The 16,438-nt window shown below is 42.6% G+C and overlaps 1 protein-coding gene across 2 annotated transcripts; it reads left to right on the plus strand.

The window, feature by feature from the left end:
- Positions 1-4,616: 4,616 nt before the first annotated feature.
- On the plus strand, positions 4,617-15,774 carry VAMP3 (vesicle associated membrane protein 3). 2 transcript variants are annotated; one of them, XM_064281184.1, is made up of 6 exons: positions 4,917-6,444; positions 7,373-7,454; positions 8,879-9,037; positions 11,019-11,079; positions 11,976-12,027; positions 13,019-15,774. In XM_064281184.1, exons 3-6 carry the CDS (start codon positions 8,891-8,893, stop codon positions 13,047-13,049), a joined length of 291 nt encoding a protein of 96 aa, XP_064137254.1. In that variant the 5' UTR covers positions 4,917-6,444; positions 7,373-7,454; positions 8,879-8,890; the 3' UTR covers positions 13,050-15,774. The 2 variants fall into 2 exon arrangements, with proteins under 2 accessions (XP_010591443.1, XP_064137254.1); XM_010593141.3 differs by lacking the exons at positions 4,917-6,444; positions 11,019-11,079 and adding an exon at positions 4,617-4,712 and having other exon boundaries at positions 13,019-15,772.
- Positions 15,775-16,438: the final 664 nt, after the last annotated feature.

Raw genomic sequence — 16,438 nt, forward strand, 5'->3', positions numbered from 1 at the left:
ACCAAAAATACAGATAAGAAAAGGTGGGGCTGCGTTAGCAACAACCACGAATGCTGTTCCTGCACCTATCAGTTACTTCCAAGAAGCTGAACCTTTGGGACTGAATCTCAGTGGAGGGCTTAGATCATATAAATCTTTATTGGGTCCGTGTGTTCTCATTTCCTTCACTGTTACCTATTTTTGTTTGTGTTTTGTTTTAATCTCTACAGCACACTTAATGCAACTTTTAAAATCTGCAGGTTTTTGATACGGAAATTTGCAGAGGGGTGGGTATGTGGTAAACGGGTAATACATGGGAACTGATGAGAAACAGCTTACAGAGTTTCAACTTCTTCTCTTATCCCCACCACCTCCCGAGAACCTGCAAGTGTAGTATCATCTTGTCCCTTTTCTCATGTTCAGCACTTTAATTTTTTGCCTTACTTTCATGTGCAATGAGAATTAGAGAATTGGTAAAGCATGTAGCTTTTTTTAGTAACCTTGGAAACTAGTTATTCTAAGGAATCATAAACCTTGCCTGGACATTTGCCACCTAAAAAAGATCAGTGTGGTGCTGCGTTCAGGCCAGTAAATTCCATATTTTTGGCTATCTCTCATCAAAACTGAGCAGTTTCTGTGTATATATAGAAGGTAGAAATGGAAAGTGAGAAAATATTTGAAAGGGATTATATTAATTGCTAAATATTTTATTCACAAAGGTCAATAACATGGCAAGATAAAATTATTTGTATAGTTTTGTCTGAATGAAGCGAGAAAAACGTGGATGTATTGTTTGTATATATTGTATATATTAAAACAAAAGAGATATGTGCATGAAACAAAGAAAAAAGAAATGAGCAAAAGCAAAGCATTAGTGGCTATGGTCTGTAAAATGAAACAAACAAACAAAAAAACTTTATTTCACTATAAGAGTACTTTATTTTAAGTGTTCTTTAGAAGAACATTTTGCTAAAGCATGACTAAACTGCAAAAAAAAAAAAAAAAGAGCTACTGTATTTAGACTTAGGACAAAAGGCAGAGTAACATTACTTAAAAAAAAATGTTTACATTTAATTTTGGCTACCAGGAGTTTATTTTATTTTATTTAAAATTTCTTTGCCAACGGTGCCAAGTAATGTGAATGCTAATATTGCTTAAGAAAATTAAGTTACTTTTGCAAAACAGAGAATCATAAGATGAATCAGTATATGGCTTAACTCCATCCACTCACTACCACAAAGAATACTCAGAATGATCAAAACCTGATGAAAGAAACAGAATGAAAAGCAGAAAAGTGTCTCACGTTTTCATATCTCCTGCTGGAAATCAGAAAATGTAATAAAAGTTGCACAAAAGATTAAAAAAACTATAAAAAGATGCGAACTGGTCTTGTAGGGATTGTCATGGTATATTACTATTTCCACGTAATGAGGAGCCAAAGAAATCTGATGCTTTTAAAAATTAAACTACTAATGTGAAATTGAGAGGATAAAGTTAGTATTTGCTGATGCCAGTTTAAAATTCCCAGGTTACGTTTGAGGATCAGTTGAGAGAATAGTTTTTTCTTGGTTCTGGCTACCAACTGTAAGTTAAAACTCAAGGCTTGTTGTGAAGCCTAAAAATATTCACAAATAAGCTCTTAAACTGGTGTCTCCAGAAGGAAGGTAGATACAAAAAGATTGTGGTAAAAACTGGGGTCAGTGCTCTTGGTGCCTTTTCTATAATTGTACTTGTTTTTTAATTACTTCCTTTCACTGCCAACCTCAAATTACAGTATACGTCTTACTGCTTGTGATCAGCTTTGACAACAGTGACAGCCCCACAACTAGTAGCCACCTGTACATTTGTAAACTGACCTGACTCAATTTTGTTTTTAAATGTGTGGGTTATGTTGCAGCTGTTGCAGTCCCCCAAGTACCTATTATTTCACCCAGCTTGACCTATAGGAAGACACTGAGTAATTTACAAACACACAATTGCATTCATAAATGGGAAGAGAATATGAAGGGATAGAATGGGAAAGCCAGCTCTTTCAGAATATCCTCTGTTGAAACTGAACTTAGGTGTGTTTATTCCATTTATTACGGTAAAACTAACTGGTCTTTTGACAAGAGTAATGACCTCAGTGGATTTGCTTTAACCCTCACATTAATTTTTTTTAAATGTTTCACATGTTACATTATTAGCTGGGTAAGTTAGAAGATTCTGGAAGATAGAGACTTAGATAGAATTAGGAGAGTTCTTATAGAGGGGACAGGAAGTAGGTTCATAACCTACCTGTGTAACCTACCAGTACAACTGTGACTCCTAGGTGAGGTGAAAATGCACTTCCACTGAAACAAAGCATTTCCAACCGCTTTTTCTTGGTTGTGAATCTTAATTTTGAATATAAGATGATAGGTAAGCGCAGCTTTCTTGGATAATCTGAATTCCCAAGTGCCAGGAGTAGGATTTCATTAAAAATTAATAGCTAATCTTATTCTGTCTCCTGAAGATTTAATTGCTATTCTTGTTACCCATTTGAAATCAGCTGTACTGTGTGAACGAAATACAGACAATAACACGAACCCCTCTCTGGCTGCACGGTCGCTTATGGCAGTTCCACACAGTAGTTGGCGCCCAATGGGGGGTCCCTGAGACTTGCATGTAAAACTAGTCTAGATGTCTTCTTTTTTGTAAGTTTTATTTTTGTAATTGTGCATGTAAAGCATCATTGAATCAATGGATCTGTTGAAGAACTCAGCTGCTGGAAACCATGCAAAATGTTTTGAATTGCCCTTAAAATATGGAAAATGTTTTCTGAATGCTTTATATTCTTTCTGCTGTAAATTAAAAAAATGAAGAAAATTTCCCCATACTAAGTGTGTGTTTTGCTTTAACTTTACCTGATACTGAAATCCAAGGTGATCAGTATGTTTCAAACCAATTGAAATAATTTCCAGTACTGTATTTCCTTTGGTCCAGGTATGTTGTGAATGAAAAAAAAAAAAAAATCTTAGGCCATTTTTCCTAGAGCACGTGCTTTTCACCTGTCTTCCCAGGCACCTCTCAACATATAATTTGTCTAGAACTTCACTAAGTTATTTAACAGGTAAAGACACCAATCTAAATTCATCCTTTCACTTAAAGTTCTGTGAAGTTTTTTAAAAATCATTTTCTAGCTGGCTACTGTTATCAGTTCTCCTTTCTGAGCATCCTCCTTTAAACATCATTGTTCCATTTTCTTTCACTGCAGAGCCTCTTTCTACCCCTAATAATTCTCCTTCCATCCAATCTATCTCCTATGCTACTGCCAGACCAAATTTTGCATCATAGGCCTCCCCACCCTGTGAGTCCTCAGTGGCTTTCCAAAGCCCACTGCATTTAAGTGACTTTTTTTTTTTTTGCTTACGTTCACAATTGATTCAATCTTATTTCCACCTGGGCCCCAACCTGCACCTTCTGGTTGGTCTGTGCTCACCATGCTCCCTCCACTATTGTCTGTTTGTATTCATCCCTTGCCTGCAAAGTTCTCCTTTTAGCTACTTAACCAACTTAAATCCCATGTCATCTGTGACACTCTTTATTCTAAAAAAAAAAAGAAATTGCAGTCAAGTTGATTCTGACTCATGGTGACCCTACAGGACAGACTAGAACTTGCTCCATAAGGTTTCCAAGGAGAAGATGGTGTATTCAAACTTATCACCTTTTGATTAGCAGCCAAGTTCTTAACCACTGTGCCACCCGGGCTCCGTTTATTCTAATATACACTAATATTTCCCTTTGCAAATTCTAGCCGTCCAAATTAGAGGTCGACGAGACAATTCAATATTTAAATATTTTATTTTTCACCTTATAACTAATGGATCCTCTAGTTGATGCATTGTAGTGTTTTTTTTTTTTTAATGTAGGACAAAGATTGTGTTTGTAGGAGTAGGTCCCGTGTCCCGTAGCAACTTAAAATACATTACAAAGTAGCTTACTGCAGACTTGTGCCTCCTTCCATTCAACCGAAAGTTTGAGGGCCTACTCTGTGCTAGGCCCTAGGAATACAGAAATAAAGACACCTGTCCCTGATGCCAAAGCTCCCATAAACCATAATATGATATGTGCAATGACAGTGTCACGTATGAATACATGAAGAGAGGGAGCCTAACCCAATCGATGCCTGTGAACAAATACCCCAAATGAACTTCCTATCTCATTCTAAACTTTCGGAAAAGGTGGCGTCCCCAAGACCACTAAGTTAATCTGGGACGATAAGCAGAGCCCATCGGCCCAGAAAAATGGTCCACGGGCTCAGAATCACATAGAGCGCCCACCCACACTTACTCCAATAACAGTCTCTTCAGTGCCTAATGCACCGCCGGCCAGACCACGTGTACTGACCACGCCGCGGACTCGGTCGTTCTCATTTTTCTCCCGTCAGCTCGGGCGGCGTGGAGAGAGGGAGCCCCGCTAACTGACATGCACGTTACGACTCAGAGCAGCTTAGTTCCCTAAGACCCAGTAACAGTTCGTCCGGCGGCCTCGCCGTGGGCGTGGAAGCCTCGCTCAGATCCCACCCCTCGGCGGCGCCCCGCCCACTTCCGGCGCGCCCTCCGCGGCCGCGCTGGCGCCACCGCGTCCCGCCTGGCCCCGCCTGGTGACGTCATCGCCTCCGCACCACCCACAGCCCCGCCCCTTTCCTCGGCTGTGGTCTCGGCTGTTTGCTGTCGCCGACCTTCGCCCACCGTCTCTACTGCCGCCGAAATGTAAGTGACGCGACGGGACGCGGAGTGGCTTCGGATCCCGCGGCGGCGGCCTGCGGCTGGGAGCCTCTCAGGGCTTGTCCCCGGTCGCGGCTCCGACGCGGGCCGAGGCCGCGAGCGCGGGGGCTCCGAGGCCTGGGATGGGCGGTGGCCCAGGGGTGCCGGCTGCGGACCGGCCGGGCCGGGCCAGCCCAGCCCCCGCGGCGCTGCCGACTGCCCGGAAGGCCCGGCGGGCGACGCGGAAGAGGCGAGAGCGGGGACCCCGGGATTTCCTGGAGAAAGACTACCTGTCCCCACCTCCCGCAAGACACCCCACCCCTTCCTGGCCTCGACCCTTGGCTTTTCGGTTCTTTCCCCTGGAAGGTCCCTAAGAGGAGTGGCGCGACTACTACCCTCCCTGAGCGCCTTCTCTCTGCCAGGCGCTGTGCTGGGCTCCGGATTTTGCACGGGAAAGGACCTCGGCCCTGTCGTGAGGCACCTACAGCCTGAGTACCAGAGCAGCTCATAAGGGCAAAAGTGCTGTTTCTTTAACTTGGAAAGATAAGAGCTGAACTTGGAAAGATAACTTGGCTATGGTTCTACCTTTTTAAGCAAAAGCACTGTCAGTTTGTGTACTGTGAGGGCTTGTGTGTTGCTGTGATGCTGGAAGCTATGCCACTGGTATTCAAATACCAGCAGGGTCACCCATGGCGGACAAGTTTCAGCTGAGCTTCCAGTCTAAGACAGACTAGGAAGAAGGACCCCGCAGCCTACTTCTGAAAAGAATTAGCTAGTGAAAACCTTATGAATAGCCGTGGAACACTGTCTGATGTAGTGCCGGAAGATGAACCTCTCAACAGTGGGCTCAAGCATAGCAACAATTGTGAGGATGGGGCAGTACCGGGCAGTGTTTCCTTCTGTTGTGCATAGGGTCGTGATGAGTCACAACTGACTGTACTGCACCTAACAATAACAACAACACTGTTGTGATAGCCCTTGAAAACACAGCATTTTCAGTGATATCATTCAGAGAATCCAAGTTGTTAGGAATCCCAGGGACCCTTGATCCCTCTCCCACCTGGCTCATTGCTCACCCACAGAGGTAAAAAGGAATTCTTCCTCCTAGGAACTGGGGACACCACTCTGTAGAATGTTCCTGCTGAGGCTGCTGTGCCAATAGATCATGGTGGTTAAGATCTAGATCTGTGGAATTATACAGGACCTGGCTTAAGCACAAGCTTCATTACAACCAGCTGTGTTGGCTTTCTAAACCTCACTCTACTCATAGAAAATAGGGGTAATAATCATATCCTCCTTAAACACTTAGGAGAATTAAGTGAGAGGGCCTATGAGGACTAGTGCCTGGTCCTTAGCTGTTATCTGCCAGACACTAAACTCTGTGAGGGCAGGGATTGGACCTGCTATATCCCTGGTCTTTGGCACATGGTGGTTGTTATTATTGTTAGGTGGCGCCGAGTCAGTTCCAACTCATAGTGACCCTGTGCACAACAGAATGAAACACTGCCTGGTCCTGCGCCATCCCCACAATTGGTGCTATGCTTGAGCCCGTTGTTGCAGCCACTGTGTCAATCCATCTCATTGAGGGTCTTCCTTTTTTTCTCTGACCCTCTACCAAGCATGACGTCCTTCTCCAGGGACTCATCCCTCCTGATAACATGTCCAAAGTATGTGAGACAAAGTCTTACCCTCCTTGCTTCTAAGGAGCATTCTGGTTGTACTTCTTCCTGGGCACATGGTAGGTATTCAAAACAGGGAGCCCTGGTGGAATGAATGGTTAAACACTTGGCTGCTAACTGAAAGGTTGATGGTTTGAACCCTCAGGAGAAAGACCTGGTGATCTGCTCCTGTAAAGATTACAGCCTTGAAAAGGTTATGGAGCAGTTCTCCTCTTTTATATGGGGTTGCTATGAGTTGAAATCAATTTGATGACATCTGACAACAACAGATATTCAGTAATTATCTGTCCAATCAATAAATCAGTGGCTACCCTATGCAAGCCACATGCTAGGTGGTGTCTTGGATTCATAGAGTAGAATACTAAGACATGGGAGCCTGCAATCTATTAGGGGAGGCAAAGCAATGCCAACCAGGTAATGGAGACGTTAAGGACTTCAGAGACAGAGCGATCAGAAAAGAGCCGCATGGATAGGAATAAAGCATTCAGTGAGAGTTTTAAAACCTGAGTATGTTTCTGAGAGAGGACCCTGTTTCTGTAAATGAATCCATTTCTTTGTATTGCGAAAGGGCATTCGTTTTATAATTGTTCCTAACTATGAGAACAGTTCTTGCCTCAGTGAAAAGATCAGAAGAGTACTAAGTACATTTAAGGCAGATGTGTGCTTTAAAACAAATAATAACAAATTAGAAAGTACACTTTAACCTATCTTGGGATCAGGTACTTCAGTGGTGCAAAGTAGATCCTATTAAAACTTGGCGTTAGACCCTGTTCACTTTTAACATGTGGGAGAATCTTGGAAGTTAGAGAGGAATTAGAAGAAATGCCTATCAAAACCTTTGTTCATTACTGCAGGAAGGACTTTTTTTTTTAACTTTAGTTCTGATGTAAGAAATTGTTAACACTGAGATCCTGGAATAAAATCTTTATACTTACAAAAATGTATTTGAAATCATAATTTATTCATGCTTGCGCCTTTATGTTTTAGGTCTACAGGTGTGCCTGCAGGTTCAAGCGCTGCCTCTGGCAGTAATCGAAGACTGCAGCAGACACAAAACCAAGTGGATGAGGTATTGCTCTGAAATACTGTAAACATGCATTTTAAACAGGCATGGGAGCACTCTGGAGATAATTCTGTTTAGAAAAAGTATCATAAAAGTATAGATGTAAAGTACATATTGACAGTATCATTTGTTGTTGGGTGACATTGAGTTCATTTTGACTCATAGTGACCCCATGTGACAGAGAAGAACTGCAGCATAGGATTTCCTAGGCTATAATCTTTACAGGGGAGCCCTGGTGGTGTAGTGGTTAAGCACTCAGCTGCTAAATGAAAGGTTTGCGATTTGAACCCACCAGCTGCTCTGCAGGAGAAAGATGTGGCAGTGTGCTTCTGTAAAGATTACAGCCTTGGAAACCCTCTAGGGCAGTTCTACTCTGTTGTATAGGGTAGCTATGAGCCGGAATCAACTGAACAGCAATGGGTTTTGATCTTTACTGAAGCAGATGATCAGGTCCTTTCTCCCTCAGAGCCATTGGATGGGTTTGAACTTCCCACCTTTCAGTTAGCAGCCAAGTGCTTAACTGTTGTGCCACCAGAGCTCCTGGTAGTATCACAAACGTAGCAAAAATTTGCCCCCCTGTAGTCTAGAAGCCCTGTTCTAAGCAGAAGTCAGATTCTTCCTAGCTTCATTCTTATTTTCCTATAACTGTAAACACATCCTAAAACAAACAGACTCCTCCCTGAGAATGTTCCCTAAGAACCACTTTGTAAAACAAGTTTATAGAATTTTATGGATTAGGTCTTCAAATTGCTCAAGACGGGACCAATCTTTCTGACTAAATTATTGATCAAAATGCTTCGTTAGGGTTTACTAGTTACCTAACCGGACCAGGCCCCTGCAGAATTCGTCCCTGACTGCTGCCCATTGACACATAGCAGGCAGATACCAACAAACTGGTGTAGCCCAACAAATCTGTATTTGTAGAATTCTTGAGCTGGAGGACCATCACGGCATCTTTTGTTACATGCTCTATGTGCGTAACCACGACAGAATATTGCTTGAGAAATTCAGACTGTTATTGTCCAACAAAGATAGCTCAGCCATTCTGCACTTTTTGTTGTTGTTAGGTGCCATTGAGTTTGTTCCGACTTACAGCAACCATGTGTACGACAGAATGTTTAGCCACCTTAAAAAGCAAAGCTAAAGCTGTGCTAGATACTCATTAAATCATATAGTAATGTTTTGATTTGATTGTTTCTTTTATAAATTTCATATTTTCAAGCTAAAAAACCCAATCTAATTCTGTCCTTCCTGAAACTTTTATTTTTCTACAAAATCAAATTTCCCCTTCCCCCTTCTCCCCCCATTTAATGAAAGTTTGGCCCAAGGTCATAACGTGCTGACCTGAAAAAAAACTGTTGGTGGATTTTATTGGAAATTTTTTTTCCCCATTTCTTTCTGTGTAATGTAGTGTGAACATCTCCATGTAGGTGGTGGACATCATGCGTGTCAACGTGGACAAGGTATTGGAAAGAGATCAAAAGCTTTCTGAGCTAGACGATCGTGCAGACGCGCTGCAGGCAGGAGCATCCCAGTTTGAAACAAGTGCTGCCAAGTTGAAGAGGAAATATTGGTGGAAGAATTGCAAGGTAATCCTCTTTACACTGTGTCACCCTCTCATTCTCAGGGCTAGACAAAGGCTACTGTACAAAACGGCGTGGGGATGGTGTCTGACCTCTTCCGACTTCACACTTGGGAAGGAGAATCAAGATAACAGCCTAAGGCTGATTCCTGTGAGGGAGAGGTCAGATATGCCTCCTCTGTCTGCCATCTTCACCAATTCTGACGCCAACTGTTCCTCCCATAGCACTTTCTACTTCTCTTCTGGGTTTAATAATTCACTGCAATGGCCACACAGAACTCACAGACCATACTCAGGGTTATAGGGCTTATTAGGGAAGTGTTGTTGTTGTTAGATGTCATTGAGTCAGTCCCAACTCATATTGACCCTATGTACAACAGAACAAAACACAGCCTGGTCCTGCACCATCCTCACAATTGTTGTTATGCTTAAGCCCATCGTTGCAGCCAATATGTCTGTCCATCTCATTGAGGATCTTCCTTTTTTTTTGCTGACACTCTACCAAGCATGACGCCCTTCTCCAGGGACTGATCCTTCCTGACAACATGTCCAAAGTATGTAAGACGCAGTCTTGCCATCCTTGCTTCTAAGGAGCATCCTGGTTGTACTTCTTCCAAGAGAGATTTGTTCGTTCTTTTGGCAATCCATGGTATATTCAGTATTCTTCTCCAACACCACAATTTAAGGGAGTCAGTTCTTCGGTCTTCCTTATTCATTTTCCAGCTTTCAGGTGCATAGGAGGTGATTGAAAACACCATGGCTTGTGTCAGGTGCACCTTAGTCTTCAAGGTGACATCTTTCCTTTTGAACACTTTTTTAAAGAGGTCTTTTGCAGCAGATTTGCCCAACGCAGTATGTCTTTTGATTTCTTGCCTGCTGCGTACATGGGTGTTGATTGTGGCTCTGAATAAAATGAAATCCGTGACAACTTCAATCTCTTCTCCGTTTATCATGATATTGCTTATTGGTCCAGTTGTAAGGATTTTTGTTTTCTTTATGTTGAGATGTAATCCATACTGAAGGCTGTGGTCTTTGATTTTCATCAGTAAGTGCTTCAAGTCCTCTTCACTTTCAGCAAGCAAGGTTATGTCATCTGCGTAAGGCAGGTTGTTAATGAGTCTTCCTTCAATCCTGATGCCCTGTTTTTCTTCATATAGTCCAGCTTCTGGGATTATTTGCTCAGCATACATATTGAATAAGTATGGTGACAGGATACAGCCCTGATGCACAGCTTTCCTGACTTTAAACTACACAGTATCGCTTTGTTCTGTCCAAACAACTGCCTCTTGATCTATGTACAGGTTCCTCACGAGCACCATTAAGTGTTCTGGAATTCCTTTTCTGCACAATGCTATCCGTAATTTGTTATGATCCACACAGTGGAATGCCTTTGCATAGTTAATAAAACACAGGTAAACATCTTTCTGGAATTCTCTGCTTTTAGCCAGGATCCATCTGACATCAGCAGTGACAGCCCTGGCTCCGCGTCCTCTTCTGAATCCGGCCTGAATTTCTGGCAGCTCCCTGTCAATATACTTCTGCAGATGCTTTTGAATGATCTTCAGCAAAATTTTACTTGTGTGTGATATTAATGATATTACTTGATAATTTCCACATTTGGTGGGATCACCTTTCTTAGGAATAGGTGTACATAGGGATCTCTGCCAGCCATTTGGCCAGGTAGCTCTCTTCCAAATTTCTTGCCATAGATGAGTGAGTACTTCCAGAAGTAACAGGTTACAATTCAGGGTCAGGAATACTCAAGGATACAGTTCCTCCATCAGGACGGCCTCTTCCCAGCTGTGCTCTCAGCATGTCTCTCCCCGGCCCTAGGTCCCTGCCCAAAGGTTGTCAGCTTTCTCTCTGGGTGGGCCAGGAAGCCCACTGTGCCATCTCCGGCTGCTGTGTCTCTCCTACTGAGTCTCCTGTCGCTTCTCACTGCCATTAGTGTTAACAGTTCTCTCTTTCTCTCTGTCTCCTGATTCTAGGAGTTTCTCAGCACAGGGATCCCCGATCCAAAGACATGCTGGCTCTTCTTCCTTGGTGATGGTGGGTTCTTCTTTTTTCCACCTCTAGGGTGGCTCATTTCATGCCCAGCAGGATGGCAAAACTGACCAAGCCCCTCAGTGGACCACAATTACCCTATCACACAGTCCTGCCTAATCACTTGGGTGGAAGTTATATGATCATGGCTAGAAAGGCCATGCAAAAGTGATCTGTGGCACCACAGCTACAGATATTGGACTTCCATGAATCTGAGAGGTGGGTTCGGCACATGGAAACTTGACTCTGAGTCCAAAACATTGACTGCATACCATTTCACTATCCTCCCAACTAGGAATTCTCACTGTTTTGTGGCTGACCTTGGGAACATGTCCCCAAAACAGGAATGTTCAAAATCAGTCACAGACATCAGCCCCTTCCGACCTCCGTCACCAGCAGAGCCTGGGACACAGATTGACAGGACACAGCTGGAATTACTGGTCTGTTTGCCTGTGGTGCTGTGAATGGTCCTAGGGCCCAGGGAAGGAGCTTCTAGAAAGCCACAGTGTGCAGGACCAGGAGAGTGGAAAGCAGCCACACAAGGGGCATGGCCTAAGCAGCTTTTATGTAGTCACCAAAGACATGTGCTGTCCCTTCCTCATTTAGAAGTAATGCCTGTAGACACATGGAACAAGTTTAGTAGCCCTTCTTTAGATGGAAAACTTGTATACACAAACAAATGCCTATCTCAGGACCACAGATCACTTGAATACCTTACAAAAAGCAAATAAGTACCCTACAAGCCCTAATTGAAAACATTAAATTTAGGCTTTAGAAATGATGAATTATTTCAGATTGTAGTACACCTTAATATCTTTCAGTGACTACAATAATATGTTGTTCTTTGATACTCTTCAAGAAGCACACTTTTGAAATGTGAATGGAAATCTGTTTTGTTACAGATGTGGGCAATTGGGATTACCATTGTGGTTATCTTCATCATCATCATCATCGGTGAGTCACTGTAATAGTCTTCTCTATGGGTTTCATGAACAAATAAAAGGTTCCCACGAATGTTAGTTTATTCCAAGAAATTTCTATTTCTTTAGCAAATTTTTACACAGCTTCAGTTGGGATGAGATCCCCCCCCCCGAAATTTTTGATGTAGATATTAATCCTTTGAAGAAAGAGAAATGTATTCATTTCCACTGATTTATCAGTTTTTCTCTTTGAAGAGATTTTCATCTTGTTTCTTTTTATGAGAAGTGGTACAGTGTAGTGATTGTAGTGTGGCTTAGGGCGTGTAATTTAATATCTCTGAACCTCAGCTTCCTCATTCGTAAAATGGGGATAATGATAATACCTACCTCCTATGCTTGTTATGAGTACCAAATTAATAATATATAAAAAGTCCTGAGGATGATACCTGGCATATGATAATAATAATAAATGTATAACCAAAACCAAACCAGTGGCTATCAAGATGATTCTGACTCATGGTGACCCCATGTGTGTCAGAGTATAACTGTGCCACATAGGGTTTTCTGTGGCTGATTTTTCAGATTGCCAGGCCTTTCTTCTGAGGCACTTTATGGTGGACTCAAACCACCAGCCTTGGTTAGTAGTGAGTACATTAAATGCTTACACCACCCAGGGACTCCAATATAGAACATGCTATTATTATGACTACTGAAACAATCCATTGCCATTTTTAGCTCAGTATATGGGAACTGTTTAGAGAAACATGTCTTCCTTTCACTGATAGATTGATGTTAGTGGAAGTTTCCTTTTATCAAGGATGTACCGTTACTTGAATCCTCCCTTTTGATAGTCTCCTATAGAATGTAGAGAAGTTGTTAGGAGGAAATGGGCCAAGTTAAATTTCTGTCATCTGTGGTTGGAAACCTATTTGTTTAGACTTTAGCATTTGATGTTCATTCTGGATTTGCACCAAAAGTCTGAACTGCTTTTTTCCCCTGATTTTCCCCACCTCCCTGCTCATTAGTGTGGAGTCTTTCTCCATGAATATCCCGTGAAACTCAAGTCTGCTGTCCAAGAAGCCTCTCTAAGACTTTTGACTTACAACCTGCTATGTTATCAAGCTTATCTACTGTTATTTCTAAAATGATTATTTTTTGGTTAGTTAATGTAAAGTTTGATTTCTATGAAATGTGCCTCTGTTTTTTTAATATGCACTCGAAACTAGAACTGTGGTCGGTCCAGCCCACATTTTGTACAGTGTCCTTACAAATTTACATACGGGCTGATGAAGAGGACTTCTAAAGTTGCAAAGTGTTATAATCTACAAGAAACGTTGTCACTGATTAATTCCTGTTGATTCCAGTTAAGGGAGTGTGTTCCAAGTTAGCTGCCCTCTTCAGATGATATTGTCTTCAGAGCCACATCTTAAACCTTTGTGTAATCAGATTTCCGACTTGTGCCTTCCTGAAAGAACACTACTACCTAGCCTAAATCTGGGAAAGGAACAGGCCGTGCCTTATTTTGATATTTTTCTGAGTCCCTCTAAAAGAACCCACTACTGTTTATAAGCATTACTGGTGTTTTTGTTGAATTTAAAATAAGATGCTGGTAAAGGACTTTTGCTCTTATATTAGATATGAAGATGTTTATCTTATTATTCTGTATGACTTGCTAAAAAATAGTATTTTAGTCAGAAATAATAACCCCTTTAAAAGCACTGTTTCTACAGAACTATGGCTATGACCAAAGTTTCTATTTTGCCAAAAAGTTAAATCCCAGTAAATGTCCTGTAAGTCTGTTCCTGACAGATAAATGCAGAAAAGTGCCAAATGGAACTCAGGGTGCCCTTCAAAATTAAAACTGTAATATTGTGCTGAAGCCTCTACGTCTTGGCAGGCCATCCTTGCCTTTGAGATGCTGTAGATGATGTGACTGCCCTTCCAATTCAGCGTTTTCCCAGGAGCTGGAGGAGGTTTGTGCCAGATTCTGTGCGTCTCATACCATAGATAGGCAGTGTTATCCAGCAGTTTGCAGATTATTGGCTGTGGACTCCAAGAATTATGTGAGAAACAACTCTGTAGCTTCAAGTAAGACCCTCTATGCATTTGATCCCTATCTGGCCCAATCCTCTTAGACAGTTGCTTTTTGGAGTTTGTTTCCTATTTTTACTCCATATTCCACTTCCCAAATCAGTCTTCTAAATTATGCTTTCAATTCAGCATCGGTCGGGAGTGGATGGTTTTTACAGAGGATAGCTAACCAGAGACCCTGATGTGATAAACTGTTTGCACAGGGTGCTGCTGCTTGGTAATAGCTGCTGCTATTTGAGAGCCTTTGTTGTGTACCGTGAGACTTCCAACCTCAGGGCATGCAGCTTAAAGACCGGAGTGCAGGTATGAAGGAAAACAGGCAAGGGGGCACAAGGGAGCCACACAGAGGTTCACCACTCTGTGGCCTATTGTTACTGGAATGTTCTAAAATTCTTATTCATAAGCTATTATGTGACTTAAAAGCAAGAACAGCTGAGGTGTCCCAGGACACTGCTTCCATTTCTTTAATACCTGTCCCCTAACATCACTAAAATGATGTAATGTTGAAGACTTGCCTTACAGTGAGAGCAGGGAGCAGCTGTCAGTGTTGGGACATTAGCTGTCGTCAGCACAGGGTCTCTGGCCAGGTCTGACTCTGAACTGTGGTGCTCTCTCGGTGGCCTCAATGTTGAGTCCCATGTAACCCACTGGCTCCTGCGTTAACCTAGGATACCTCGCTTGTACCTGTGCACTTAGCTGGGAACTTTCCCGTTATAATGGACTGAATAAAGTGTTTATAAACATAATTCTGCCTCCTGTGTTCCTTGTAGAGGGGTAGTTAGAATAGCTGCCCCTGGACCAAGTCATACAAATGGTGTTCCTTGCTGCTTTCCCCACCTCTCCCTTATAAACACCCAGATTACACTGTCTCTTCTCCACTCTCACGAGTCCACTTCCCAGGTGCCATTTCCTCCTATCCTGTGTTGTAGGACAAAATGTCTTCTCTTACTCAAGTGAGTAGAAATAAACCACTCCCTGGTGAAAAGTGCTTTTCAGGCTACTAGATGAGTGGGGATTGGTTTCCACATGATTACCAAAATTTCGAGGATTTGACTATTGAATTACCTAGACATATGGTCTTTCAAAAGCGATGTGCAGTCAGGCCTGTGGATGGTAGACTAGATAGCCGCCTGCCTGGGCTGTGGATGGTGAATGGCAGCTCCAAAAACAGGTCTCTCATTTTGATTCTGTCTTCTTTCCCCTTGAACATACTTGCATTCAATCTGCCACCCCTAGGGAACAACCTGTCATGGATTGAATTATGTCCCCCCAAAATGTGTGTACTCGTTTGCCTGGGCCATGATTCCCAGTATTATGTGGTTATCCTTCATTTTGTGATTGTAATTTTATGTTAAAGAGGATTAGGGTGGGATTGTAACACCCTCACCAGGACACATCCCTGATCCAATGTAAAGGGAGTTTCCCTGGGGTATGGCCTGTACCACCTTTTGTCTCCCAAGAGATAAAAGGAAAGGGAACTAGCAGAGAATGGGGACCTCAAATCACCAAGAAAGCAGCTGCAGGGAGCAGAGTGCATTCTTTGGACCTGAAGTTCCTATGCTGAGATGCTCCCAGACCAAGGGAAGACTGGTGACAAGGACCTTCCTCCAGAGCCAACAGAGAAAGCCTCCCCCTGGAGCTGAAGCCCTGAATTCGAACTTTTAGCCTACTGGACTTTGAGAGAATAAACTTGTCTTTGTTAAAGTCATCCACCTGTGGTATTTCTGTTGTAGCAGCATTAGATGACTAAGACACAGCCTTAATGTAAGAAGGGTGAAAGTAGACTTTGGCCTATGATTACAATGAAATGCCAGTTTCCCCTCAGATCCTACTGGGAGATTTCTGGTATAGCCAATCAACTTCTCCAGCCTCAGATAGATGGTCACTGCTTTCCTTGTCTGAAATACTACTGTGTTCTGGAAAAGAACTAACTGTGGAATTGTTCCTTCTATTCATGGCCTATATATAATGAAATCTGTATGAACTTCTGGTGCCAATTTTAAGATTTTGAAGGAAAATATTTCTTTGCAGTAATCAGGCTTCTCTTTCTTTGCCCCTCCCTTAAACGTTAGGGCTCCTCAGGGCAGGGTCTTCTCTTCCCACTGGACTTACTTTTCCAGGGCAAGCTTATGTATTCTCATAATTAATTGTTAATGTACTGTTAACTCCTGGCCTCTCCAACTCACCATACCCAAAACGGAATCAATCATTCCCCTGCCTTACACTCCTCTTCCTATCATTGATAATAGTCTGTCTCAGAGAGTGGCACCATCATCCACCCAGTGTCTGAGCTAGGTACGTCCACTGGACTGGGTAATATTTTCGATCACCGTATCACCCAGGATAAGTTGGGG

Source organism: Loxodonta africana, chromosome 3, assembly GCF_030014295.1.
Source record: "Loxodonta africana isolate mLoxAfr1 chromosome 3, mLoxAfr1.hap2, whole genome shotgun sequence".
Lineage (NCBI taxonomy): Eukaryota > Metazoa > Chordata > Mammalia > Proboscidea > Elephantidae > Loxodonta > Loxodonta africana.

Excerpts from the sequence above, each read along its gene's own strand:
- VAMP3 (XM_010593141.3), top strand. Across the intron at positions 7,455-8,878 it reads CACAAAACCAAGTGGATGAG|GTGGTGGACATCATGCGTGT; the intron begins GTATTGCTCTGA and ends ATCTCCATGTAG. Across the intron at positions 12,028-13,018 it reads CTTCATCATCATCATCATCG|TGTGGAGTCTTTCTCCATGA; the intron begins GTGAGTCACTGT and ends CCTGCTCATTAG.